Raw genomic sequence first — 26,988 nt, forward strand, 5'->3', positions numbered from 1 at the left:
TGGAGCTAATGAACATAGAATCATGGAATTGTAGAGCTGGAAGTGACCCTAAGCGTCACCCAATCCAACCTCCTGCAATGTATGACTAACATCGGTGGGTCTCCTCTGAGTAGGTCTCACTTGCATGCAACCTTTAAAATACTTGTTCTGCCAAAGAATTCTCCCCATCTACCCCATCACTGCCAATCTTTGACTGAAGCACTGAAAAACCATAATTTTGTGGTTTGGGTAAGTTTAGTGCATCATGTTTAAGTGTGTTTTTTGACCCCAAGTCGATCCTCATTTTCCAAGTCCAACATGCTAGAGAAGATGGTGTTCTTTGAAAACCTTCAGGCATCTTAGCTGCCCAGAAGTACTGAACAAAATAAGTGTGCGGGGAGGGGGCCCGGAGGCTCCCCCCACCAATTTCAGGGTGTTGTGTTCCACCAGTGGAAGGAGAAGGGTTCCCGGAGGACGTTGGTGCCGCAGTGGACCTCGCCAGACAAGATGTGGTAGGAGAAAAAGTCATCGATGAAGGTACAGTTCAGCCCCAGCGGTTCCAGCAAAGAGCGGACTTTCTCTTCCAGGCAGCACTGCCCATGGATGATGGGGCCAAATGGCTTTGGGATGCCCAGGTGCTTCCCCAAGACGAGCATGTTCACCTAGGCGGAGGGAAAACAACCAAAAGCAACAGTCTGGGTTGGTTCTTCTGCCATCCCTGCTAAAGTTCAGCATGTAGAAAGCTGCCTTCTACCGAGTCTAGCCATCCATCCTGCCTAAAGCTCACTGCACTGCCTGGCAGCAGTGCCTCTCCAAGGTTTCAGGCAGAGGGTCTCTCCCAGTCTTAGCTAGAGATGCCATTGGGATGGAACCTGGGGCCTTCTGCAGGCAAGGCAGGTGCTCCACCGCTGAGTTATACCTCCGCCTAAAAGTAAAATAAGTTTCTAGTCCTCATGGGTCTGGGCAGAGGACTGATTTTTAAAAGGAACACAGGGAGCTGTCTTTCACCGAGTCAGACCATTTGGCTAAGTATTGTCTACACTGACCGGCAGTGGTTCTCCAGGATTTTGTGCAGGCAGCCTCTCCCAGCTGTACCTGGAGATGCCGTTGGGAATTGAACCTGCAAGGCAGCTGCTCCACCACTGAGCTATGGCCCTTCCCCATCTACCTCAGTGCTGCCTACACGGACTGGCAGCAGCTCTCTGGGGGGTTACTGCTCTGGAAGCTCGATTCCCAGAGAAGAGGTTTCAGTTGCACTCGATGCCCCTGCATAATTGCCAAAGAACGATGGAGGAAGGAAAGCCCCTCACCATGTCTGGAAACAAGGCGGTCGCCGTAGAGTCTTCCAGGGTGAACAGCTGAGGGATGTCCACGATATCTCGCTCGCTCAGGCCCAGCTCCCGCTTCAAAATGCTCCGGTTCCAGTCGATGCAACTCTGGAAGAAAGAAGCAGCAGCAGCAAAATATTCCCCTTGGGCTGTAAAACTCTCCTATGTTTCATGTTGAAAGGTTTGCACCTGAAGGCAGCAAAACCGCTGTGCATTTTTAAGCTCAGGATAGCGAGTAACAGGTTTTTTGTAATTTAAAAAACAACCACAAATTCCTGAGAGATTACCGGTAAATAACAAATCACAGGCCCCTCCAGATTGTATATTTTGCAACATGTTATTGGCACAATAATAATGTATTACTGGTGGATTTATTTTGCATTATTATTATTATTATTATTATTATTATTATTATTATTATTATTATTATTTCTATCCCACGTTTGCTCCAAGGAGATCAATATACCACACATGCTTCCCCTCCTCTCCATTTTATCCCCACAACCACGCTGCAAGATAGATCTGGCCAGGGGTGTAGCAAGGGGTGGGCTGCCCCGGGTGCCACCCTGGAGGGGGGGTGACACTCGCGGCGCCCCTCCCTGGCCCACTCCTAGCCTCCGCCCGTGCGCGCTGAGCAGGTGAGTGAGCAAGCTGCAGAGCCAGGCTTTTTACCGGGCGGCAGGGCAACGGCGCCTCCCAAGCCACCCGGTAAAAAAACCTCACTCCGCGGCTTGCTTGTGGTTTGCCGGCGGCAAAGATTATTCTTTGAAGAAGAATCTGTTTTATTTGCACTTTCCGAAACAAGACAGGAACCGAAATGCAGCCCCCTTTCCAAATTTGCACTTCTCCATATTTTGCAATGCACTTCTCCAGCCATGTGTACAAAATAAAAATAAAAATGCGTATACTGTACTGAGGTAAAGTGTGCATAAAAATGCATACAATAACGAAGATGGCATTCAAAAGTAGACAACCCTGCTTGTGGGTTTTCCTTTGGGGCTTCTGGTCAGAGATTGTGAAAAGAGGAGGTTGTTATCCAGGGTGGTATGGAAACGAACCAGATCCACCTGCACTCTGATAAACGGTTTACCTGCACATACTTGCTGTCACGGTGCAAAAGTCTGTCCGCCAGGAGCTCATCCAGAGTAATGCGCCCCACTCTCCCGAGACCTGCAAGGGAAATGGTTTTCACAAATTTCAAAATGTGTTGGCTTTCGTGAGCCCCATCAGGAAGGGAGCAGTAACGACATGGTGCTGACAACAGCAATGTGGCAGGTTCAAATCCTGTATGGGGCAGCTGCATATTCTGACATTGCAGGGGGTTGGGCTAGATGATCCTCAGGGTCCCTTCCAACTTTGCCATTCTTTGATTCTGTCCTCACCTTCAAACAGGGCAGCATTTCCGAAACCTTCTTTTTGCTTCTCTCTGAACAGCTTCAGGCAAGCAGCGGGACTGGCTAAGAGCAACCGGAAACCCTGCAGGGAGAGAAATGACAAAGGTAAACTGCCGGGCAGATTTTGGGTCCTCCATTTAGGTGCTCATTATGGGAAGCCCATAAGCAGGACATGAGTGAGACAGCAACTCTCCTCACCTGTGATTCCTGTGATTTTCAGAGGCATACCGACTCCAACAGCAGAGGTAAAACACTGTGACTAGGAACCACTGATGGCTTTGCCCTCCCAGAAATTGTCTAATCTCCTTGTAAAGCGTTTTTTGGGAGGCTGCAGCCCTCCCACAGAGACTGGGGACAGGGATAGGGCTCCGTGAGAGAAGCCGGCAGAGTGACTTTTCCAGTGCAGCGCTAATCAGGTAAAAAGCATCAAATATGGAAAAGGATAAGGAAGCGGGTCAAAGCACTTCCCTGAAGATCAGTACCTTCCTGTTGGAAGCCGGAACAAAGGTCAGGAACTCATCTACATGCCCTACAGTGAGCCAGTCAGAATAGAGCTCAATAGGGGGCTGGACTCTTTGAGCATAGAGGAAATCCCGGACAATTTTGACCATTTTCCTGTTGCCAGACCTAAGAGATGAGGCAGGGTTTGTTTGTTTGTTTTTTAAAGAAAGGGAGGGATGGAGGGAAGGAGAGAAAGAAAGAAAGAAAGAGAGAGATAATAGGTGGGATTAGAACTAGAGATGGGGGAGAAAATATATTCAGTTTGCATTTGATTCTCACATGGTTTGAGCTTTCCAAACCAAAACACAGCCACCTTCTGAAATTCACACTTCTTCTAATTTTGCAACACTGTTCTCTGGTCAAACAATGTGTACAGAAATGCATATACTACGGCAATGCATGCATTTAAATGCATCTGATAGTGAAATAAATTACAAAAATTCATTGTGTTTGAAAAAGCATCCCTGCCTGAAACCCTGGCGAGCTGCTGCCAGTCAGGGACATGGCTCAGTAAGAGGCAGCTTCCTATGCTCTCATGAGTAGCCAGGTGCATCTTTGCAGTATCTGGGTGGTGAGGAACTCATTGAGAACCAGAAACCAGCATTGCCTTCCCAGCAAACATCTTCCCAGCTGCCTCTGTCTGAGTTGGGAGGTGCTTGGGTCTCTAGGTGGCCTCGTACTCTGGAATCCTCCTCCTCTTACATTAAAGGTAAAGGTAAAGGGACCCCTGACCATTAGGTCCAGTCGTGACCGACTCTGGGGTTGCGCGCTCATCTCGCATTATTGGCCGAGGGAGCCGGCGTACAGCTTCCGGGTCATGTGGCCAGCATGACAAAGCCACTTCTGGCAAACCAGAGCAGCACATGGAAACGCCATTTACCTTCCCGCTGTAGCGGTTCCTATTTATCTACTTGCATTTTGACGTGCTTTCGAACTGCTAGGTTGGCAGGAGCTGGGACCAAGCAACGGGAGCTCACCCCGTCACAGGGATTCAAACCGCCGACCTTCTGATCAGCAAGCCCTAGGCTCAGTGGTTTAGCCCACAGCGCCACCTGGGTCCCTCCTCTTACATTAAGGCTTCCTTATTAACCAAGCACAGAACAGCACAGGAGAGCTTTTGTTAGCCGCATGACAACCCATTCCTAGTACTTGCCTCCTCCAAAACAATTGCTAGACCAGGGTCCCCCAGAGAAAAAATCTGAATGGTACCCAGCAACAAGGCAATGACTTTCTGATCCATCCCCTGATGAAAAGATTTGGATTGCTCTCTCTGGAGTGTCCTTGGTGCCTTAGATCATGGGAGGCGGGGTCCAGATATCGTTGGACTCCAGTTCCCATCAGCCTCAAGCAGCATGGCCAATGATCAGGGATGATATCAGTTGTGGTTTAGCCAGAATGGCATAGTGGTTAGAGTGTTGGGCCTGGGCCTGGGAGAGTCCAGGGTTCAAATCTCCACTGTGCCATGAAGCTTCTTGGGTGTGACCTTGGGCCAGTCCCTGCCTCTCAGCCCAACCTACTTCACGGGGTTGGTGTGGAGATTAAAGGAGGAATGGGAGAACCATGTATGGCACGGGTGTCAAACACAAGGCCCGGGGGCCAAATCCGGCCCGCCAGACCTTGTCATGTGGCCCGCTGAGCGCCCCAGCCAGCGGGACCCAGCAGCGGGACCTTGCTGCTGAAGCGCCGCGCCGACAAAGCGCTGACAAACAGCTTTGAATCCTCCTCCTCCTGCCACGGCTCGGCGCCTGGAAACGGCTGCTGCTGCTGCTGCTGCTGAAGCACAGACAAAGCACCCAGCAGTGCCGTGTGGAGGAGGAGGAGGATTCAAAGTGCTACAGAGCACTGCTGCGTCCCAGAGGCTCGGGACTCTCCGCACGGTGCTGCCGGGCACCGACCCGGGAAGCCGCCGCCTCCTCCTCCTCTTGCCTCACCTCCTCCTCCTCCTGCGCGGCTCTGCCTCATGAACGTGAGCTCAGCAGCGGCTCAGCCTCATGAACGTGCAACTCTGAGGCTTTACGCACTTCTCCTAAAACGGACACCCGCTGCCTCACGCTGCACGGGAAATGCTTTTTGCCCCTGGGTCCCTTTGCGCTCTTTTCTGGCGCTGAATCGAGGTGGCAACCCCCCCTTCCCTTTCTTTCTTCCTCTCTCTCGTTCTTATTCTTTCTTTCCCTCTCCTTCCTTCCTTCTTTATCTCTGTCTTCTCTCCCTCTTTCTTTTTCTTTCCTTCTTTATTCCTTCTTTCCTACTCTTCTTTCTCTCACCTCTTTCCTTCCTCTCTCCCTCCTGCTCCCTCTTTTCTTTCTTTCTTTCTTCCTTTCTTCCTTCCGTCCTTCCCATCTTTCTTCCTCTCCCTCATTCTTATTCTTTCTTTCCCTCTACTTCCTTCCTTCTTTCTCCCTTTTCGTCTTCTCTCCCTCTTTCTTTTTCTTTCCTTCTTTATTCCCTTCCTTATTTCCTACTCTTCTTTCTCTCCCCTCTTTCTTTCCTTCCTTCCTCTCTCCCTCCCACTCCCTCTTTTCTTACTTCCTTCCTCCCTCCCTCCCTCCCCTCCCTCTCCCTCTCCTCAGAAACATAGGATGCTGCTTTATACTTCTGGCCCTTAAACCCTGGAACCAGGAGAGCAGCTTCAGTGAGTCAACCTCAGCCAGTCCCTTTGGTGAAGGGTGGTGGCTCACTGGCAGAACATTTGTCCTGCATGCAGAAGGACCCCAGCATCTCCAGGTACCAGTAGCTCTGCAAAGCTCCTGCATGAAACCCTAGCGAGCCTCCACCACCCAGTGCAGTTACCAAAAATCATTTTTCAATAAATTGTACAATAATTGTACATTTGAATATCTACTTGCCATTATTCTGACTATGTTTCTGCTTTCAGAGCTAGTTATTACTTACATTATTACAAAAAACAGTAATAATTGAATGCAGTGACAATAATTTATGATAATAAAGAGTGGACACATAGTCCTACAGATACAACCGGCCCTTTGAGGGTGACCAAACTGCTGATGCGGCCCTCGATGAATTTGAGTTTGACACCCCTGATGTATGGCATCTTGAGTCCCTGGGAGAAAAAGCTGGGATATAAATACAAGGAATAAATCAATACAGTATCTGGAGGGCCGAAGGCTCCCTGACTGGCAGTCGCTCTCCATAAGTTGAGGCAGGAAGTCTTTTCCCCAGACCCACCTGGAGATGCTGCTGAAGATTGAGTCTGGGACCGTCTGCATCCCAAGCAGATTCTCTACCACTGAGATATGACTCCTTCCCCACCCCAAATTATTTTCAGTTAACAATTGAATGGCACTGTGTGCAAGTCTTGAAACCTTTCCCCTGCAATGCAGTCTTCCCCCACCTATACAACCAAGGGTGGGGGGAATTATAATTGTAATTATTTTTATTTTGAACTTGGTGGTTTACCCTGGGAAACTGCTGCCGATGAGGATCCTTCCCAGTGGGTACTCTTTCCCCTTGACCGTCACGGCAGGGCTGATGTCCAGGTTCCCGAATGAATCCAGGCTGGATACACGTCCGTACCGGGGTTCTCGGGTCACGTATCCAAAACCAGGGCCCTCCAATGAAACACAACAAGGAGAAATAGGAGCATAGGCAAGTATACAGAAGGCAAGGTGTTGAACAAGATGTGCCTTTAACTTCTAATCTGTGTCTGGAAAATGCTATCTGTTTCTAGAGAGGAAGGTGAGAAATCTTACCTAGAGAGATGTGCTTTCATTATTTGGCTTTGAGAGGGGCAATGTACAGATAAAGTCCGTTGCAGCCAACAAAATTCTGCTCAGAGTAGACCCACAGAAATTCATTACTGTTTTTCCTGCTCTCGTAACACTTGAACATCCAGTGGAGCTGAACGTTCAGGACACATCAAAGGAAGTCCTTCTATTCATGGTTAAACTATGGAACTCCCTCCTGCAGGAGGCAGTGATGGCCATCAACTTGGTTGACTTTAAAAGAGAATTGGACAAAGTCGTGGGAGAAGATAAGGTTAGCCATGACTATGAGTCACAGTGGCTATTCTCTGCCTCCACAGTTGGAGGCAGCAATGCTTCTGAATACCAATTGCTGGAAACCACAGGAAGGGACAGTTGCTCTTGTGCCCAAATCCTGCTTGTAGGTTTCTCACAGGCATCTGGTTGGCCACTGTGAGAACAGGATGCTGCATCAAATGGCAAGCTCTTCATATGTTCTTATGTTAACCCAGTGTGGTAGACGGAGTTGGGTTCAAATCCACTCTCATCCATGAAACTTCCTCAAGTGACCTCAGGCCTAAATCACCGTCTAGTCTAACCTCTACCACACAGGGCTATTGTTAGGGGACAAGTAGGGTGGATGGAGAGACAAACATAACCACCCTAGGCTCTTTCAAGGAAGATGTGGGCTTGGTTTGTACGGAACACTAAACCATGGTTTGGTTAGCCAAAGTGTGCTTTGTATGAACCCAGCCAGCAGACCAACTGTGGTTTGTTTTCTGGTGGCAAACCAAAATGTCATGCCATTGTTTCCTTTTGGCTTTAGGAACCATGGCTCATTTTCAAAGGGGCTTGGCATTTTGTCTGAAGCCTCACTGAACCATGGTTTGTTTGGTTACCCCAGCCCGTAATCTCTTCGAGCAACAGAGGCAGGAGGCAAGAAAAACAGAGAATCAAGAAGCTATGACAACTCTTACAACATATGAAATGATTGCTTTTAGTCACAGATTGTGTATGGATAAATATAATGATATTTGCAATGCATTCATAGAAATTACAGTGATCATGGCTTTTTGTTCATCAGTGAGACAAAGCGTGGTTTGTTGAACAAACCTCAGTTTAGCATTCCGTGCAAACATATCCATGATATTTAGATTTCTTTTCTAATGCTATTGATGAAAAGATCTGCTTTCAGTAACAGAAGTGATGTGCTGAGGGCTGAAGAAGCCTGACTTACCAAAATGCTTTTGAAAGGGAATTTCTTGAGGCCTCGGTTCCTGGGGGAGTCAAAGACGACGGGGAAGGACTTGTGAGGGGCCTCCACATAACCAAACTCCATCTCATCCTGTTAGATAGAGGGGAGGGAAATGGATCAGGATCCCCACTGGTAAGGTACCGTATCCCTTTGGGAATGACCAGTTTAAAAATCTGTTTGCAAAAACACTCTTCCCTCTTTCCCCCCAAATGGGTACTAGTTACTTAAAGCGTTTGCAGCCCGTTCTTCAGATCAGCAAACAAAGCCAATGAAAATAATAAAAGGAAAACAATAATATATACAAGAATTGCAAAATCCTATGAGCAGGTCCAATAAACAGCAAATTAGCAATTGTGCCTTAAGGTGAGCAAACAAATATTCACCCTTCCCTAACTGCTGGAGTGTGTATTGGGAGACCTGGGGAAAGCAGTGATGGGGAAGGCAGAGACGTCCTGGCGCAGCAGGTGCCCCACCTGGCCTCAGGGATGTACAACTTCAAGGAGGGTACCTGGATCCAGCGATCACCCCGATTTTCAATCTCCGGGCAGATGGTCAGCTTACAGCCAGCTTTCTGTGCCAGGGCTTTCACAGCCTCCAGGAATGTCTGGTTGGGGTTGGTGCCTCTTTCAATGCTGGAAAGGAGAAAAAAGATGCAAAGGGAAGGGAAACTATGTAGACGAGGACTGCAGGGCCATCTTTAGCATATCTGCCCAGTGCCAGGTCAAAGTTGTTGAGCTTTTTTTAGGCACACAAGTCTAAGTTGTTCAGCTTTTAAGGAGGTTGAACAGCGAAAACCGGCGCTAACATGAAAAAATAAAAAGGGGCAGCGATAGCCCCATCTTCCATTTTTGCAATCATACGAAAATGAAAGATGCCACTAGGGGGCGCCACTGGATACATTGATTCTGCAGCTCTTCCACAAAAAGAGTATGGAAATGACCCAGTGACCGGCCGCAACTGACCGCCGATCACAGTTAAGAGCTTAGGTAGCTTCAGCGGCAGGCGCCTGGCACCCCTTGCACCCCCCAGGTAGAGACCGCCCCGGAGGACCGTTAAGAGCATGAGAAGAGCCTGCTGGATCCGGCCAGTGTCCCATCTAGCCCAGCCTCCTGTTCTCGCAGCAGGCAACAAGATGCCCCAAATGGGAATCCTGTAGGCAGGATATGAGCACAACAGCATCTCTTCCCATTTGTGATTCCCAGCAACTGGCATTCAGAAGCATTACTGCCTTCGACTGTGGAGGTAGAGCATAGCCGGATTCTGGCTAGTAGCCCTTGACTCCCTTACTCTGGAAGCCATTGTGGCTCAACTGCATAACACAAATTAGCTTAACACTCCCCTTCCCCCCCATGTTTCCCAGGACTTGTTTCCTTTAGCATCGAGATGTTTAGCTGGGTAGCAAAGGGTTGCCTTCAGCTACGTCCTAGTCAGAGCAGGAAATGAATGAGCCTATGTTTGCTATGTTCAGTCAATTCAGTAGCTCTTCCCTGAGTAGGCCTAGCACTAGTTACAACCCTAAGGAAACTCTGAGATATAGAATCGTAGATGTATAGAGTTGGAAGGGACCCCAAGGGTCATCTGGTCCAACCCCCCACAATTCAGGTACCACAGCTGAAGAATTCCAGGCAGGTGGGCATCCAACCCCTGCTCGAAAACCTCCAAAATCCATTTAAAGGTTGGAAACCTAGGAAGTGATACTCATCAGCTTGGTTTCAGCATCCTAAATGACACCTTTACCCACTGCTCTACCACAACACTCCCCCCTCCCCGTCGCCACCCACAAAAATATTGTGGTTTTTTAAACCTGCAGACAAATATCTCCAATGGCTTCAATGTGTTGGGGGTCATTATCCAGGGAGCCACTCGGAAAACCACAGTGTCTGTGAAAACGGGTGTGGCTGGCGAATTCTGTGGAAATTAAAAGTTGGGGTGGGGGAGGGGAGAGAGAGAGAACATCAGAAGAGTCTGGCTGCAGGGTCAGGTCATTGGGCCCACGTCCAGCATCCTGTTCTCACAGTGGCCAACCAGATGCTTATTGGAAGCATGGGTGCAGCTGGAAATTATGGCCTCCCGTGTCCCCCGCCATCCTCATCAGGATTGTACCTGACTTGAGTGCTCCAGCAGTGTCGCGTGCAAAGAAACTAGGCCTTTGAAGTCGGCATCTGGGAAGGCCAAGCCCTCAACGTAGAAAGTGTGCTGCCCTTTCCCATCGGTGCGACCCACGGTGTAGGAGAGCTTGTCCACCCCCAACACATGCTCGTAGTTGGAGAATGACACATCGCCTGCAGTGAAAATAAGCCACATGACACCTGTTATTATATGTTGTGTTTATTTATAATATTTACAGGGAAAGTCGTGTAAATAATATCCTGCAAGCAAACTGGAACAATTGCAGGATGGAAGTTTGCTGTTGTATAACCTCCTTGCAGACTGTTAGGGCAAAATTCTGGGTGCGAGAATGCTCAGCCACCCAGCTCATCAGGCAAGGGCCTGTGGTTGTTGCGGAGTATAAAAGGAAGGAGTCCAGCCACAATCTGGAGCAAACAGCAAGGTTTATTACTGCACAGCAGGTTCAGTGCCAGACTGAACACCATGAACAGGGCTGCAAGAACTTTTAAAAGTTCCCACCACCACCCCATAATGCACATCGAAAGCATCATACATACATCACTTGTGACAGGGTAAAACGTCAGAAAAGGGGAAGGTGCAAAGGGGCATTAGCATACAGGTAAACAGGAGGTAAACAGGATTAACATAAGGTAACAATGCACGATGTCCCAGGACATTGATAAGCAAGTACCAGTAAGTATCTGGGAGGGGATCCTTGAGTACCTGGCGGCGGCGGGGGGGGGGGGGGAAACAATGGGTCCAGGTGTGTGTATTGCCTCTGGCTTCGGAGGGTCGGGAATGGCAGGAGATGGTACCTGAATGGATTATGGATATGCAGAGGAGCACCACCCTGGCTACGTGACCTCTCGCTTAAAGGATTATGGCTGTTCCCTGCATCCCTGAGAGCCCTTGGCCAGAGTCGCAAAAGGGGGTTTCATTTAGAAATACAGATACACAGTATTCATGCATAAAGAAATATGGTTACATAGAGTCTCATGCAACAGAGAAAGGGTAGGAAAGGGAGCCTTTATTACACAGGGCTTGATCTTGAGGGGTTCGATCGAGGGGTTCGTGTTGGTGCGACACTAGAGTGGTGTTGTAGGATCAGACGAGGTCCCCTTGAGGGCATTTGTGCCAATCTTGATTCCCAAATGAAGCCTCGTTTGGGTGCCCCCCCCATAAAATTCCCTAACACAGACAAATCAGAATTAATGTACAATAAAGACTGGATGCAGTCTAACATCCGCATGAGTTTTCTGCAAACAAAGCAGAACAAATGCACCATAAAGGCTGCGCATTGTCCGACCTCTGCATGAGCATTGCATAAGCAAATCGGGACGGATGCTCAATGAACAGGTCTGGAGGATCCTCCTGTTGATTCTGCCAGACCAGAGGGCAGATATTAGAGCAAAAAACTGGGGACTCACCTCTAGCGTGGAAAACTCTCACTTTGGCTGCATCAAACAGGGAGATGTGAAGGACCAGCTTGTGGGTGTCAAAGACGCCAGCAGGGCCATGGGTGTTCAGGATCAGAAGCGACAAGTCTTGCAGGTCTTGGAAAAACAGGAGGGACAAGGATTTAGGTGTCAGAATAGGTCATCATCAAGGTGCTCCTTCCAGCCTCCCTAGACGGGGTGTTCTGACTGATTACAGTTACATACCAACCCACTCCAAAGGTTCATGCAAACTAGCGGTTGATGTCTGAGAACTGTTGACTCTGGGAAATGGCCTCAAAGGTCTCTGCAGCAGAGGTACACGCACGAAGCTTTGTTGCAGGGGTGCACATATGAAACTTGACTTCAGAGATGCAGAGATGAAGCTTCATTTGATGCTATGAAATTTGGGGGTATTGGGAGCCGACGGTGCTGGTCCTTCCCCTCCCCATATCCTGGTCACCATAGGAGGGGAAAATGGAGAGCACAGCCATGGGCGTAGCCAAGGGGGGGCAGGGAGGGGCAGCTGCCCCCCAATAATTAAAAATCAATAAAAATATATAGCAAACTAACAAAAAGCCTGCCCCCCCACAACAGAAAGCCTGACTATGCCCATGAGCACCGCAGAGATACAGAGGACTGGTTTGTACTCTTTCCTTATTTTTAATTCCGGGATTTGGCTATAGAATCTGAATTAATGCCAAACAGACAAGAGTTGCTGAGACTGGGCATTTTGGGCATTTTGAAAAAAAATTGTATTTTAAACCATTGTAATAACCCACCCTGGGACCCTAGGATGAAGGGTGGGTAATAATAATTACTGTTCTTATTGTTATTATTATTAGAACCATTCTTGCCCATCACAATAAGCTGTAGGCCTTTGCGGGCAGGGATGCGGGTTTCACTGGCTTTTTGCCATCAAGCTGCAAGGCCAAGGTTCAAGGGGCATTTATTTATTGCATTCACATCCCACCTTTTTCTCCAAGGAGCTCCTAGGAGCATACATGGTTCTCCCTCTCCCCATTTAATCCCCACAACAACCCTGTGAAGCAGGTCAGACTGAGAGGCAGTGACTAGCCCAAGGTCACACCTAGTGATCTTCATGGCCAAGTGGGGGGAATTGAACCCTGGACTCTCCCAGGTCCTAGTCCAACACTCTAACTACTACACCACACTGGCTGCTTGGCCGCAGCAAGTACCTGCGTGGGATCGGACGTATGGATAGGCATTGTCCATGTCTCCAAAGCTTGGGCCGTCCCTGTCGCAGTTGACCAGCAAAACCGCTCCTTCTCCTTGGGGACCCCAAGACCATTTTGTCTGCAGGGAAAATAGCAACAATGAATTTCGCTTCCTCTCAAATGATATATAAGAGGGTCTCTCTTGTGTGCCTTGGGGGGTGGGGTGGGGTGGGGTGGACCGAGCCTCCCATTACTCTCATTCATTCTGCTTCCAGCAGACAGACCCCTTTCCAAGGTGGATCCATGCAACCAGATCCTGCCCCCCATTTGGAGGCCAACAAGTTTTGGATCTGCTGGTTTAGATATACTGTACACATGTTCACTTGGCTCTGTGGCTAAGTCTGGATTGTTAGTCAACACAGTCCTCCCATCCCACCCTGTTACAATAAAGGCTTTTTCAGGCCCCATTCAGATGCAAAAGAGGAGGCACAAAACTTATGCAGGGGTTTACGTTCTGGGGGTCTGCATGCAAATATCTTGCAGAATGTCACGCAAGATCCTGCAAAAAATCTCCTTCTGACTGTTTCCTTCCCGTTCTCCATTCATTTTCCTACCCCCTGAGGAAAGCTGCAATTGTGCAAGTAAATCCCAGGTTAGGTAGGACATTTGCAAGACCACTTTGTCATGTGAAAATCTCTTGGTCTCTTGCAGTTGATTTGGTGGGGAGGAAGATTCCAAAAGCTTGAAAAGTGGCATCACCTTCCTTATGCCTGGTAGGTAGATTTCATTGCTTGGAACCTTAATTCAGTTTTCAGGTGACACCTTCTGTATAAGAAACTAAGCAGGGACCCTCTGGCCAACTGCTTAGTGGCAGAGCAGAGCACCTGTTTAGCATGCAAAAGGTCCCAGGTTCAATCCCCAATGGCATTTCTAGGTACAGCTGGGAAACACACTCTTGCCTGAAACCCTAGAGAGCAGCTCCCATTCAGTGTAGACAACACTAGATGAACCAGTGGTCTAACTCACTTTTTTTTACCCCGTTCCAGATACTGCCCCATGCGTATAGCAAGAAAGTTGCGTCCTTATCAGACAAATCCAGAGGGGAATAGGACCATCATTTGCCATGAGCATTGTGCATACACGGTGTGGAGAGAGTAGACAGGAATTTTCTTGTCTTCTCACCATAGTACAGTAGACCCTAAAGGAGTCATCTGACAAAGCTTAATGTTGGAATGTTCAGGACAGGTGAAAGAAATTCCCTTTTTTTTACACAGTACACGTTGTGGAACTGATTACCACAAGATGGTGATATGATAGCCATGTTCAAATATATAAAAGGATGTCATATAGAGGAGGGAGAAAGGTTGTTTTCTGCTGCTCCAGAGAAGCGGACACGGAGCAATGGATTCAAACTACAAGAAAGAAGATTCCACCTAAACATTAGGAAGAACTTCCTGACAGTAAGAGCTGTTCGGCAGTGGAATTTGCTACCAAGGAGTGTGGTGGAGTCTCCTTCTTTGGAGGTCTTTAAGCAGAGGCTTGACAGCCATATGTCAAGAATGCTTTGATGGTGTTTCCTGCTTGGCAGGGGGTTGGACTGGATGGCCCTTGTGGTCTCTTCCAACTCTATGATTCTATGATTCTATGAAGTGTTGACCGCCAACTTGGGTGGCTCCAAAACTGGTTTGGACAAATTCATGAAGAAGAATGAGAAGTGATGGGATAGCCATCTTCAAATATTTGGAGGGCTGTGAAAGATGGAGCAAGCTTGTTTTCTGCTCCTCAGCTAAACCTTAGGAAGAACCTCCTAACGGTGAGAGCTGTTCAACAGTGGGACGGGCTCCCTCGGAAGGTGGTGGACTCTCCTTTGTTGGAAGTTTTTAATCAGAGGTTGAATGGCCACCTGTCAGGGATGCTTTAGCTGTGATTCCTGTGATTCCTGACCTCAATGCCCCTTAGGTCATCCCTTCCAACTCTACAATTCTGCAATTCTAGGACAAGGCTATTGACGGCTACTAATAATCATAAAGATGAGTTTGTACTACCTAGTATCAGAGACAGCGTGGAGTGCTGAGCCTCACACCTGGCCAAGGTAAATTGGAGGGCAGAAAAGGTGTGGTGGGGACCGTATTTTGGCAGACATGGATCTATTAGCATATCTGTTGTCGTAATTCTTTATGCAGCACATAGTTCAACGGCGGAACTCCCTCCCACAGGAGACAGTGATGGCCACCAACTTGGATGGCTTTAAAAGAGGATTGGGCAAATTCATGGAGAAGAGAGCTATCGATGGATACTAGCCAGAATTACTAGCAATGCTTCTGAGCATCTGTAGCTAGAAGCCACAGGAGGGGAGGGGAGGGGAGGGCTGCTGTTGTGCTCAGGTCCTGCTTGGGGGTTTCCCATTGGGGCTGTTCAGCCACTGTGAGAACAGGAGGCTGGACTGACAGAAACATAGGAAAGCCTGCCATTCTTACCTTGTTGTTTGCTTTGCCATCCACCTTACCAGTTCGGCTAGTATCAGCGTCCAGAGAGATAGCTGGCAATATATTGGTGCGCGGGGGGGGGGGGAATAATCATGTTAGTACTTCAGGCTAAATATTTGATACTGTGCATGAATATTTTTACTTTATTGAATTTATACCCCATCCTTCCTCCCCAAGCAGCCCAGGGGGTTAATACCATAGAGCAGGGGTCAGCAAACTTTTTCAGCAGGGGGCCGCTCCACTGTCCCTCAGACCTTGTGGGGGGCCGGACTATATTTTGGAAAAAAAATGAACAAATTCCTATGCCCCACAAATAACCCAGAGATGCATTTTAAATAAAAGGACACATTCTACTACTCATGTAAAAACACCAGGCAGGCCCCACAAATAACCCAGAGATGCATTTTAAATAAAAGGACACATTCTACTCATGTAAAAACATGCTGATTCCCGGACCGTCCGCAGGCCGGATTTAGAAGGCGATTGGGCCGCATCCGGCCCCCGGGCCTTAGTTTGGGGACCCTGCCATAGAGTAAGCTGCCATGCCAGGCTTAGCTAGGTCAGTTCCCCTTGCCTTGGGAGGAAATAGGTAATGAAGCCTATTGCTCACCCCCAGTCTACCTAAGAAGTTCAACATGTAAAGAGGTTTGAGCTAGTTGCTCCAGCTCAACCGTATGGCTCTCATGAGCCGCTATACCAATAATTTAGGAACCACTGTAACTTGCCTGTGTAACCTTTTCTGAATGCTATATGGAAAAGCACATGAATCTGACCTTTGGAGGGTTTGTAATTAAACTATTTTTAACTTACCAAATGTGTGAACTTTTTCTATGCTGGGGGCAAGGAGAAATTTGGAACCTACTGGAGTCTGTATAGGTCTAACAGCCTATATTTCCATGCTGTACTTTGCTGCATACTGTATTTTGTGATTTTAAATCTCTGCTGGGGTTTTCTTGCCAAAAGCACTTGCCCCAGACTTGGATCTATTCTTGGAATCCAAAAATTCTAATCTCAGTCTCTCTCTCTCTCTCTCTCTCTCTCTCTCTCTCTCTCTCTCTCTCTCTCTGTGTGTGTGTGTGTGTGTGTGTGTTACACCAACAGCCTAGAGCTGTAAGGAATAAGGATTTGAATACCAAATACAAGTGAGAATGTGGAAGGACTGGTTGTTACTTACCCATACAAGTGATGTACAACCAAGCATTGGCAATGAGGATGTCCCCCGTTGGCCCGTAATAGGATACCCGAACCTGCAAAAAGACACAGGACCCAGTCATAAGAACATAGGAAAAGACCTGCAGTTTTGATCAGACCAATAGCTCTGATCTAGTTCAGCATCCTCTTCCCACAGTGGTCGAAGCAGGTGCCCCAAAGGGAAAACCACAAGCAGCCATTCCCAACAATGCCATTGACACCTAATGTTTTTGTTTTTTCTTGCGAGGTTTAAATGGCACACAGAATGTTAAGTCCCATATGGCAGCAACATGGCCTCTTCCAGACCACCGTTTAATGTGGACCTCTGTTAATTCTCCACTCCCCATGTGACGTTCTCCTCTAAATCACTGACTTTCCACCCATACCACTCTCTCAATCTTGATTGGCTCATAATAGATACTCTGGAAAGTAAGGGCCCCCCTCATCTTTTTATTCCCCTAAGTCTCATGGTTCCCTCCAGGCTTGTATTCAAAGGACAGGCTTTCAGAAGATGAGCATAGCTGTTGGTATAAGCAGGCATCCCCAAACTTCGGCCCTCCAGATGTTTTGGACTACAATTCCCATCATCCCTGACCACTGGTCCTGTTAGCTTTGGATCATGGGAATTGTAGGCCAAAACATCTGGAGGGCCGCAGTTTGGGGATGCCTGGTATAAGGGTGCCTGGTAAAAGGTGTTTTCAACACCTCTTACAACAACTCTAGAAGGTAGGTTCTATTTAGTTAGTTAGGTATTTCATAAAATTTATACACAACTTGATTGTAGGGGGGGGCACACCAAGCGGTTTACAAAAAGCTTAAACAATAAAATTACCCAGAATAATTTACAATGATAGTTTAAAACATGGGTAGGCAAACTAAGGCCCGGGGGCTGGATCCGGCCCAATTGCCTTCTCAATCTGGCCTGTGGACGGTCTGGGAATCAGTGTGTTTTTACATAAGTAGAATGTGTCCTTTTATTTAAAATGCATCTCTGGGTGATTTGTGGGGACTGCCTGGTGTTTTTACATGAGTAGAATGTGTACTTTTATTTAAAACTAGTCATGAAGCCCGTTAAATTAACGGGTGCTAGAACAGACCTGTTGCTCTAGCAACCTCGGGGACATGCACAGAACTGACATTGCTCGCCCGCCGCCACTTGTAACGGCCGCTGCCACTTAGAAGTAAGTCCACGCGAGAAGTAAACGGTCTCGCAAGTGCGCCTGCGTGGAGACAGAGCTCGCGAGCACGGGGCTATCTCACACGTCCTCTGGATTCTCTCGCGAGAGCTGCTCCGAACGCCGAGAGGCTGAGCTTCCTTACGCGCCGGCCAACGCGCTCTGTCTCTGCGCTCCAAGTCCCAACGGCTGTCCGTGGGGCACATGCGCAGTAGCGCAATCCCACGGACACAGGGACTGGACGCAGAGACACTTGCACTTTATTATATAGGATTCATCTCTGGGTTATTTGTGGGGCAAAGGAATTTGTTCATTCCCCCCCCCCTCCAAAATAGAGTCCGGCCCCCCACAAGTCTGAGGGACAGTGGACCGGCCCCCTGGTGAAAAATTTTGCTGACCCCTGGTTTAAAACATACCCAAAAAGCTAAAATACTAAAAATACCGAATTCTTACAAATGTGGAACGGGTTTTCTTTTCTTTTACAAAAGTACTTCAAAACACCATACAACAATCAGCCTGCCTGGGTTTGATATCCATCTGGATCCAGCACACCTCCCTTGTTGCGACACTCTGCGCTGCTCACCGCAATGTGGTCAAAGTCTGGCTCCCAGGAATGGTTGCCAGGCGCTCAGAGGAGCCCAGCTGCTCCCCGCTCACCTTGTTGTCATTGACGGCGCTGCTGGGTCCGCTTAGAGCCACGACCACTTCCATGTCCGAGTCAAGAAGCCACCTTGTACCTTCAGATGCTGTGGCAACACTGGGGTTGTAGATGACGTAGACTCGAAGCCCGGAAGTTCCACGGACATCAAATGACGTGGCACCTTTGGGTATAGATCTAGGGCCAGAGCAAACCGTTGGGGTGGGGGGTGTTCAGTTTTATCATTGCATTATCATCACTGATAATCGGAACAACTTTCTGACAGTAAGAGCTGTTTGACAATGGAACGGTTTTCCTCCGGAAGTTGTGGACTCTCCTTCCTTGGAGGTTTTTAAACAATGGTTGGGTGGCCATCAGTCAGGGATGCTTTAGCTAGGATTCCTGCATTGCAGGGGGTTGGACTAGATGACCCTTGGGGATACCTTCCAACTCTGCGGGTTTATGATTCTACAATCACTATTCCGATTACATTTGAATGACATATTTTTCCTTCAAGGAACACCAGGGGGCACCCGTGGTTCTCCCCCTCCTCATTTAATCCCCACAACAACCTTGTGAGGTAGGTTAGGCCGAGGGAAGGCAGTGACCTCATCCCCAAAGTCACAACCAGTGAGGTCCCTGGCAAAGTGGGGGTTTGAACCCCGGTCTCCTAGGTCTTAATCTGACATTCTAACCAAGGGCGGACTTCGGTAATATGGTGACCCTGAGCGAGGACAAAATTTGGCCCACCTCCCTAAATATTTCTTATTTTCATGCCCACCCTCTTGCCTTCTGTTCTGCGCATATTTCGTGTTCCTTCGGCTCGGCGCCCTGTGTGGGGGAACCGCCCATAGCACTTCCCTAAATCCAGCACTGCTCTAACCACTAGGTCCACTGGTTCTCTATTCCAGCAAGGCAACAAACCCAAAACACTTTAGTGCAAAGCAGGCTCAGTAAGGGGTGTGGTTCCCTAATTGGTGGGGGGGCACTCCCTTGGGTTTCACCAACTCATGCCTAGGGCCCGCTACTCTAAAATAAAGAATAATCCAGAATAGCGCTTTGCACGACCTACTAAGGAAGAAAATAACACAATCCAATCCAAAACAGTAACCACTGTTGGCATATTTATTCCAAAGCCAGCTAAAACTATTTAGTTTAATGAACTCAACAAAACTGTTGAACTTGGTCCAGTGATGGGGGCTTTTTAGAGTGATAGACGTTGACCCCTCAGTCACACCCGTGATTCCCCCTTATCTCTTGGCCCCTGGGAATCCTGCTGGCCACTTTGGGATCCCCTACCCAAGAACTTCCCTTTCATTCTGACTGCATTCCAAAGCCAGGATTGTGATGCAACGGTACAGCTTCAATGAGAGCTGCTTGGCGACAGCCACACACACACACACACACACACACACACACACACACACACACTCCACATATGCATTGCCACCTTTCTCTCTGTGCTTCCTTCACCCAGCTCCGTCTATGCCTTGCAGCAGCTTGTAAAGAAAGATATAAACCTGTCAACACGTGGAATTTAAAAGGGAAGCCGAGGGAGGCAGTAAATCTGGCCGTAAACCTGTCTAATCGCTCCTTTCCTTGTAGTTGGGCTCTGTTGGATTTACGATCCGCAGAAGCACACCCATTAAGCATGACTCCCGGAGCTAGTCGTCTTTGGTCACAGAAAGGAAGGACGGAATGCAAGGTGGAGGGTGGAGGGGGGGGGATGAAACCCTCCTTTATGGGCCCTAAATAGGTAAGAACAATCATTTTAATAGTGTTTTCCATGCAGGTGGAACAACCGCCTTCGATTTCTTAATCTGCACACACCTATAAAGGTCATTCTGGGAGTTTGGGCTGGCTGATCACATAGCAGTTAAAGTCCGGAGCCCATTACAGGAAGCCCCTGAGCAGGTCCTGAGTGCGAGAGCAATTCTCCCCACACCTCAGCAAGTGGTCGGTTGACTCTGGACCTCCTCCTCCATATAATAAAATAACTGCTGGATCAGACCATAAAGGGCCCAAGTAGCCCAGCATCCTATTCTCCCAGTAGCCCATTCCGCTTATGTGGTTTATATGTTGCAAGGGAGAAGCTTCGCGACGTAGGATAGGATGTCCCTGTTTTCATTTGAGAAATGTTTGGGAGGGGGGGGATGCTTCGCATTTGTAAAAGCTTGATCATTTAGTGCAGGATCACCCAAACTTTGGAACTCCCTGCCTATTGATACCAATCGGGGCAACTTTACTGTATTCTTTTCAGCACCTGCTAAAAACATTGTCGTTTGAACAAGCCTACCCAGTCGCTTACAAAGTTGGTGTGAACTTTCTGTACGTTTTAAACCATTTTTCTTGATGATTTCTTTGTTTTATCTTTTTGTGAACCCCTTTGAGTTTTGTTTGTTTCGTTTCTTTGTTGTTGTTTTTAACAATCTAGTGGCACGAAAATTTCATGAAATTAAAACAAACAAACAAATACCGTGTTTCTCATATTATAAGACACGTCTTATATTTATTTTTTCCTCAAAAAAACACACTATGGCTTATTTTCAAGGGATGTCTTATTTTTTTCCTCCTCCTGCCGCGGCCGGCATTGCTGCTGCTCCTATCACTATGTCTTATTTTCGGGGTATGGCTTATATTCCTTGAATGCTTAAAAATCCTGCTATGGCTTATTTTATGGGGATGCCTTAAAATATGAGAAACAGGGTAAATGTCCCCCCGGGGCTAAAGACTCTTCCTCAGCTACAACTATCAAAGCAAGTACGTAAGTATGCGACCTACTTAAGAGGTCCTAGAGAAAGATACTTTCAAATATCACCCTTTGACAGCCGCAAGGCGAACAAAGAGCCCCGTGACACCTTGAAAAGCTAACAGGTTGCCTGAGGTACAAGCAGTCTTGGACTAGAAATACAGCTTTGTCATATGGACAAAATGTTATCCTTAGTTGACAGGTATATCTATACATTGGCAGGAACAGTTGACAGGGTGGCTATCAAGGATATGGAATGAAAAGGAGTACAGTAATGTGATATTCAGACTAATTTTAAAATGAAGTTCTCCCCGCAGCCACCCCAATTTCTGTCTCTCTGCTGGTGCTGCCTTTGGAAACCTGGCGCCTTCCAGACATGTTGGACTACAACTCCCATCAGCCCCTAGTCAGCGCACAGCCATGTTGACGCTGCATGTTGGGTACAGCTAGTGGATTTGGTGGTTCTGAGCAGAATTCCGCCCAATCAGAGCTGATGCGGCGGAATCTGCAGAGCTGCAAATCTCTGCAAACCTGGATCTCTGCTACCTCGGAGTTTGGTGCAGTGGAATCAGTTTTGGAGGGGAGGCGAAGGGAGAGGGACAGAGCCCGTTAAGAAGATTGCTGTACCACTTGATTGCCGCCAAACCGCCAAACCTTTTATAACAGATGCTAAAATTATGGATGCAAATAGTTAAAAGCAAGGAATTTAAAAACAACAACAACCCACTGTTGTACATGTCTGGGTAGGTTTGCCTAAAGGGAAATGTTTTAAGCAGGTGCCGAAAAGAGAACAGTGAAGGCCTGATGTCAAGAGGCAGGGAGTTCCAGAGCATAGGTGCTGACACACGAAAAAAGGATTCCTTGCAACTGCAGAATGAGTCTTATATGGTATCTGTAGCAGTGGCAGTTCTGCTGATTGACATGGCTGAGTTGGTATTTATAGGGTAGGGTGCTGTGGTTAAATCACTGAGCCTAGGGCTTGCTGATCAGAAGGTCGGCGGTTCGAATCCCTGTGACGGGGTGAGCTCCCGTTGCTTGGTCCCTGCTCCTGCCAACCTAGCAGTTCGAAAGCACGTCAAAATGCAAGTAGATAAATAGGAACCGCTACAGCGGGAAGGTAAACGGCGTTTCCATGTGCTGCTCTGGTTTGCCAGAAGCGGCTTTGTCATGCTGGCCACATGACCTGGAAGCTATACGCCGGCTCCCTCGGCCAATAATGCGAGATGAGCGCGCAACTCCAGAGTCGGTCACGACTGGACCTAATGGTCAGGGGTCCCTTTACCTTTTTAATCCCACAAGGAAGCTGGTCCCAAGCTATGGATAGTGCCTAAGCATTGGGTAAAGGGACCCCTAACCGTTAGGTCCAGTCGTGACCGACTCTGGGGTTGCGCGCTCATCTCGCATTATTGGCCGAGGGAGCCTGCGTATAGCTTCCAGGTCATGTGACCAGCATGACAAAGCCGCTTCTGGTGAACCAGAGCAGTGGACAGAAACACCATTTACCTTCCTGCTGTAGCAGTACCTATTTATCTACTTGGACTTTGATGTGCTTTCAAACTGCTAGGTGGCATAGCTGCCAAGTTATCCCTTTTTTAAAGGGAAATTCCATTATGCTGAATAGGCTTCCTCGTGAGAAAAGGGAAAACTTGGCAGCTATGCTAGGTGGGCAGGAGCTGGGACCGAGCAACGGGAGCTCACCCCGTCGTGGGGATTCGAACCGCCGACCTTCTGATCCAAAGCAACGCTGGGAGTGCACTGGACAGGGAGTAAACAGGAGTGAGGTTCTACACTTAGGTAGGAACCAGCTGTGTAAATATAAGATGAGGGGACACCTGGCTTGGCAGCAGGACACAGGAAAAGGATCCAGGGGTCTTAGTAGACCACAAGCTGAACATGTGTCAACAGTGTGATGGAGCGGCAAAAAAAAAAAAGGCGAATGTTACTCTCAGCTGCATCAATACAAGTTTAGTGTCCAGATTAAGGGAAGTAATAGTACTACCCTATTCTGCCTTGGTCAGACCACACCTACAATGCTGTGTCCAGTTCTGGGCACCACAATTTAAGAAGGATATTGGAAAGCTGCAATGTGTGCAGAGGAGGGCAACCAAGATGATGAAGGGTCTGGAAACCAAACCTTACGAGGAACAGTTGAAGACGCCTGGAGAAGAGGAGATTCATGCCTTGCAATTCATGCCTTGCAGGGGGTTGGGGTCCCTTCCAACTCTGCGATTCTGTGACCGAACACCCAAACCCACGTTTCTGCCTTCCATGACAGCATGCCAAGCACATGAGGAGAGAGGGCACAGAACCACCCTCCGCCAGGCATGCACTTACATGAAACCAATCTAAAATAATAAAGCTGTGTTCAGGTCCCTTACACCCTCCTCCTGCTTCTCCCAGAACGCAGTTCTTGAGGGATTACTCATGCTGGAGGCTGCACGCTGCCGGTGTCACAGTGTACAGAAATAGCGCCTTGGTCTCAGGGGCGTGGGCTACTTGCACACCTAGCCTTCAAGTCTTTGCTTGCCTAACGTTGTCTGACAACCCTCCCCTCCCTCCACCTTCAAGGGTTCATGGCTAAGCTCGATCTGTTCTCCTTCACACCTCTCCTTCCTCAGAAGAGAGAAGGACTCATGTTCCTAAGGTTTCTTAACATGACATAAAATAACCAGTTGACCTACAATATTCTCTTGCCTGTCACAGGCCCACTCAGCCACTTTAATCAGTGGAATTGCCACCACTACAGGTGCCACATAACACACATTCCACATTTGTAAAAACTCTGTTTGGAACTTTGGAACTCCCTGCCTCTTGATAGCAATCAGATGCCTTCATTATATTCCTTTCAGCACCGGCATAAAACATTATTGATTAAACAAGCATATCTAGACTCTTAGGAAGTTGGTGCGGATTTTAATCTGTTCTAGTATTTTAACTTTTTGTACATTTTGAAGTGTGGCTGCAAATTTTTCCTGATTTTACCGTTTTATCTTTTGTAAAGTGCTTTGAGGGTTATTAGCTTTTTAACATCAAGCTGTGTATACGTTTTACGAAATAGGTGAATAAATAACAAGCCAGTGGCCCATCGAGCCCAGCATCATTACAGTATTCAGAAATGCCATTGTTGTTGGTGGTGTTGAATTGTCCCTATTTTCATTGGACAAATGTTGGACGGTATGGAATCCCAGCCAGCATAGCCACTGGTCAGGGATTTCTGGACGTCAACCCCTGGTGAGCTATAAATTCTGACTTTCTAAATAGCTAGCAGGAGGTTGCCTTCTAGCAAGTCAGACCATAGATCCATCTTGCTCTGTAATGTCTACACTGTCTGGCCTCAGCTCCCCAGGGAGACCTCCCCAACCCTACCTGGAGATGCCAGAGATTGAACTCGGGACCTTCTGCATGCAAAGCAGGTGTTCTATCAGAGAGGTCTATTGTCAGGTCTACTACAGTATTTTAAACGACGAGTCTTGTGGGTTCGTGCCATTGAAAGCTGGTGCCAAGACATTTTTTTTAAAATAAGAATTTACGGCACACTTTTCCCTCAGTGGCCCACATGCATCACCTCCGTCCCACTCACAACAAAGCTGCAGGACAGAGACCAGAAAACACTGACCTTGCTTATTGCCAGACACAGCTAAGATCGAACCCAACACCAAGCTCACAACGCCTTTCAACCACCCAGGGCTGCCTATTCTCACAAAACGCTCAACCCCCAGCCCAAAACGCTCAACCGCCAGCCCATCACTTGCCCACAGAAACGCCATCACTTACCCATGGATGTCTATCGAGATTTCTGTCCCCAGCACGCAGACGACGTAGTTCGGCTGCTCGGTGGACACCCGCACGACTCTCTGCCTGGCTGTCATTGTCTCAGCGGGGAGAAAAGGTGGCCAAAATTAGCACTTCTGCAGAGAGCCCGGATTGTCCTGTTTTCACGGGGAAACCAGCATGACTTGCTTCAGAAGGCGAAAAGGAACCCTGGGACCTCTGCTCCACCTTGTTCCCTTTCCCTCTTTGGTGTGTTGGTGCTGTCTCCTTGCCTTCGAGTGCAGCTGGGATCTGAAATATATGGAGAGAAATATATAGTTGGGGAAGGGACAGAGGGAGGAGGTTCCAATCTCTCCCCAAAAGACTTCAAAATCTGGGTCCTTTGGTAGGGACCTGGGTGTGCAAGGGTGTTGGATCATCAGGGAGGTCACACGCTGAGAGACAGAAAGGGCAGGACTCCTGGCTACGAGGAATACTATAATTTAGCTATTCATGTGTTCTTTTCTTTGCGTATTACTCAGGGTGCTAGGAGACGTGTTTTGTTACCAAGCGGGGGAATAGGGCACCTGGGCAGGGAAAACTGATTTGGGGTTGAAGAAGGAGAAGGAGAAGGAGAAGGAGAAGAAGAAGAAGAGGAGGAGGAGGAGGAGTTTGGATTTGATATCCCGCTTTATCACTACCTGAAGGAGTCTCAAAGCCGCTAACGTTCTCCTTTCCCTTCCTCCCCCCCAACAAACACTCTGTGAGGTGAGTGGGGCTGAGAGACTTCAAAGAAGTGTGACTAGCCCAAGGTCACCCAGCAGCTCCATGTGGAGGAGTGGAGACGCGGTTCCCCAGATTACGAGTCTACCACTCCCCAGATTACGAGTCTACCACTCTTAACCACTACACCACACTGGCTCTTGAGGGCTCTTGAAGCCTATGCTTTCCCTCCACAGTCAAAGGCAGTGATGTTTCTTAACAATAACAACATTTATACCCCATCCATCTGGGCAGCTGCCAGCACATATAAAAAGATAATAAAACATCAAACATTAAAAGCCTCCCGATAAAAGCCTTCAGATGTCTTCTAAAAGTTGTGTAGTTCTTTATCTCCTTGACATCCGACGGGAGGGCGTTCCACAGGGAGGGTGCCACTGCCGAGAAGGCCCTCTGCCTGGTTCCCTGTAACTTCACTTCTCGAAGTGAGGGAACCGCCAGAAAGCCCTCAGAGGTGGACCTCAGTGTCCAGGCTGAACAATGGAGGTGCATACACTCCTTCAGGTATACAAGGGCCATTCAGGTCAGCACCAGCACTTTGAATTGTGCTTGGAAACATACTGGGAGCCAGTGAAAATCCTTTAGGATCGGTGTTATATGGTCCTGGCGGCCATACAATCCCAATTGCTGGGGACTGCAGGAGGGAACGGGGCTCTGGTGCTCGAATCCTGCTTGTGGGTTTCCCACAGGAATCTGGGCAGCCAAGGAATTCGGGGCGGGGGGGATATATAATGAATTAAAAAATATGTTTAAATTTGTAGTTACCCCCCCCCCCCAAAAAAAAACCCCGAAGCCTTTTTGCTAGGGGTAATGGGAACGGAGGTTCCGAAGAAGCTGACTAATCTTTTTATGTATGCAACAACTGCAGCCAGAATCTTTTACATGCAAAAATGGAAAGAGGAAGAAATTCCAAGCAAAGAAGAACGACTTATAATATTAATGGATTGTGCTGAAATGGCGAAACGTGACTGTAAAACTAAGAGATCAAAATGGTGAACTGTTTATGGAAAATGGAGGCCCTTTTTTTTTTTTACTATTTGTCTCAAAGTATTTTAGAGATATGAAATCACAAGCAGGATTCAAGATATGAGCGACCGGGGGTGGGCGGGCGGGGGGGAATGATAAGTTGGTGTCATGAGGGTTAGCAACAAGTACCGGTATGATGCAACAATTAAGGGTAAGAATAAAATGGCTTTTCCATGCAAACCAGGAAGTGACGTATCCAGACAAAGGAATGTCTTTTCATTTCTTATCTCTGTGGCTGTCATCTCCTGGTTGACGCAGGCGCCATTAGGCAGTTGAATGTGCATGCATGCTCCGCCCATTTCCCTCCCTCCCCCCC

At 48.0% G+C, this 26,988-nt stretch overlaps 1 protein-coding gene across 1 annotated transcript; it reads right to left on the minus strand.

The window, feature by feature from the left end:
- LOC118087008 (protein-arginine deiminase type-1-like) lies at positions 1-25,160 on the minus strand. Its single transcript, XM_060276265.1, has 16 exons — positions 24,891-25,160; positions 18,388-18,565; positions 16,539-16,611; positions 15,356-15,417; positions 12,900-13,017; positions 11,695-11,820; positions 10,267-10,440; positions 9,948-10,056; positions 8,667-8,775; positions 8,141-8,248; positions 6,620-6,771; positions 3,184-3,328; positions 2,690-2,783; positions 2,398-2,477; positions 1,290-1,415; positions 1-641 (listed from the first exon to the last, which is right to left on the minus strand). Exons 1-16 carry the CDS (start codon positions 24,983-24,985, stop codon positions 408-410), a joined length of 1,983 nt encoding a protein of 660 aa, XP_060132248.1. The 5' UTR covers positions 24,986-25,160; the 3' UTR covers positions 1-407.
- Positions 25,161-26,988: the final 1,828 nt, after the last annotated feature.

The sequence above is a fragment of the Zootoca vivipara genome, chromosome 6 (assembly GCF_963506605.1).
Source record: "Zootoca vivipara chromosome 6, rZooViv1.1, whole genome shotgun sequence".
Taxonomy (NCBI): Eukaryota; Metazoa; Chordata; class Lepidosauria; order Squamata; family Lacertidae; genus Zootoca; species Zootoca vivipara.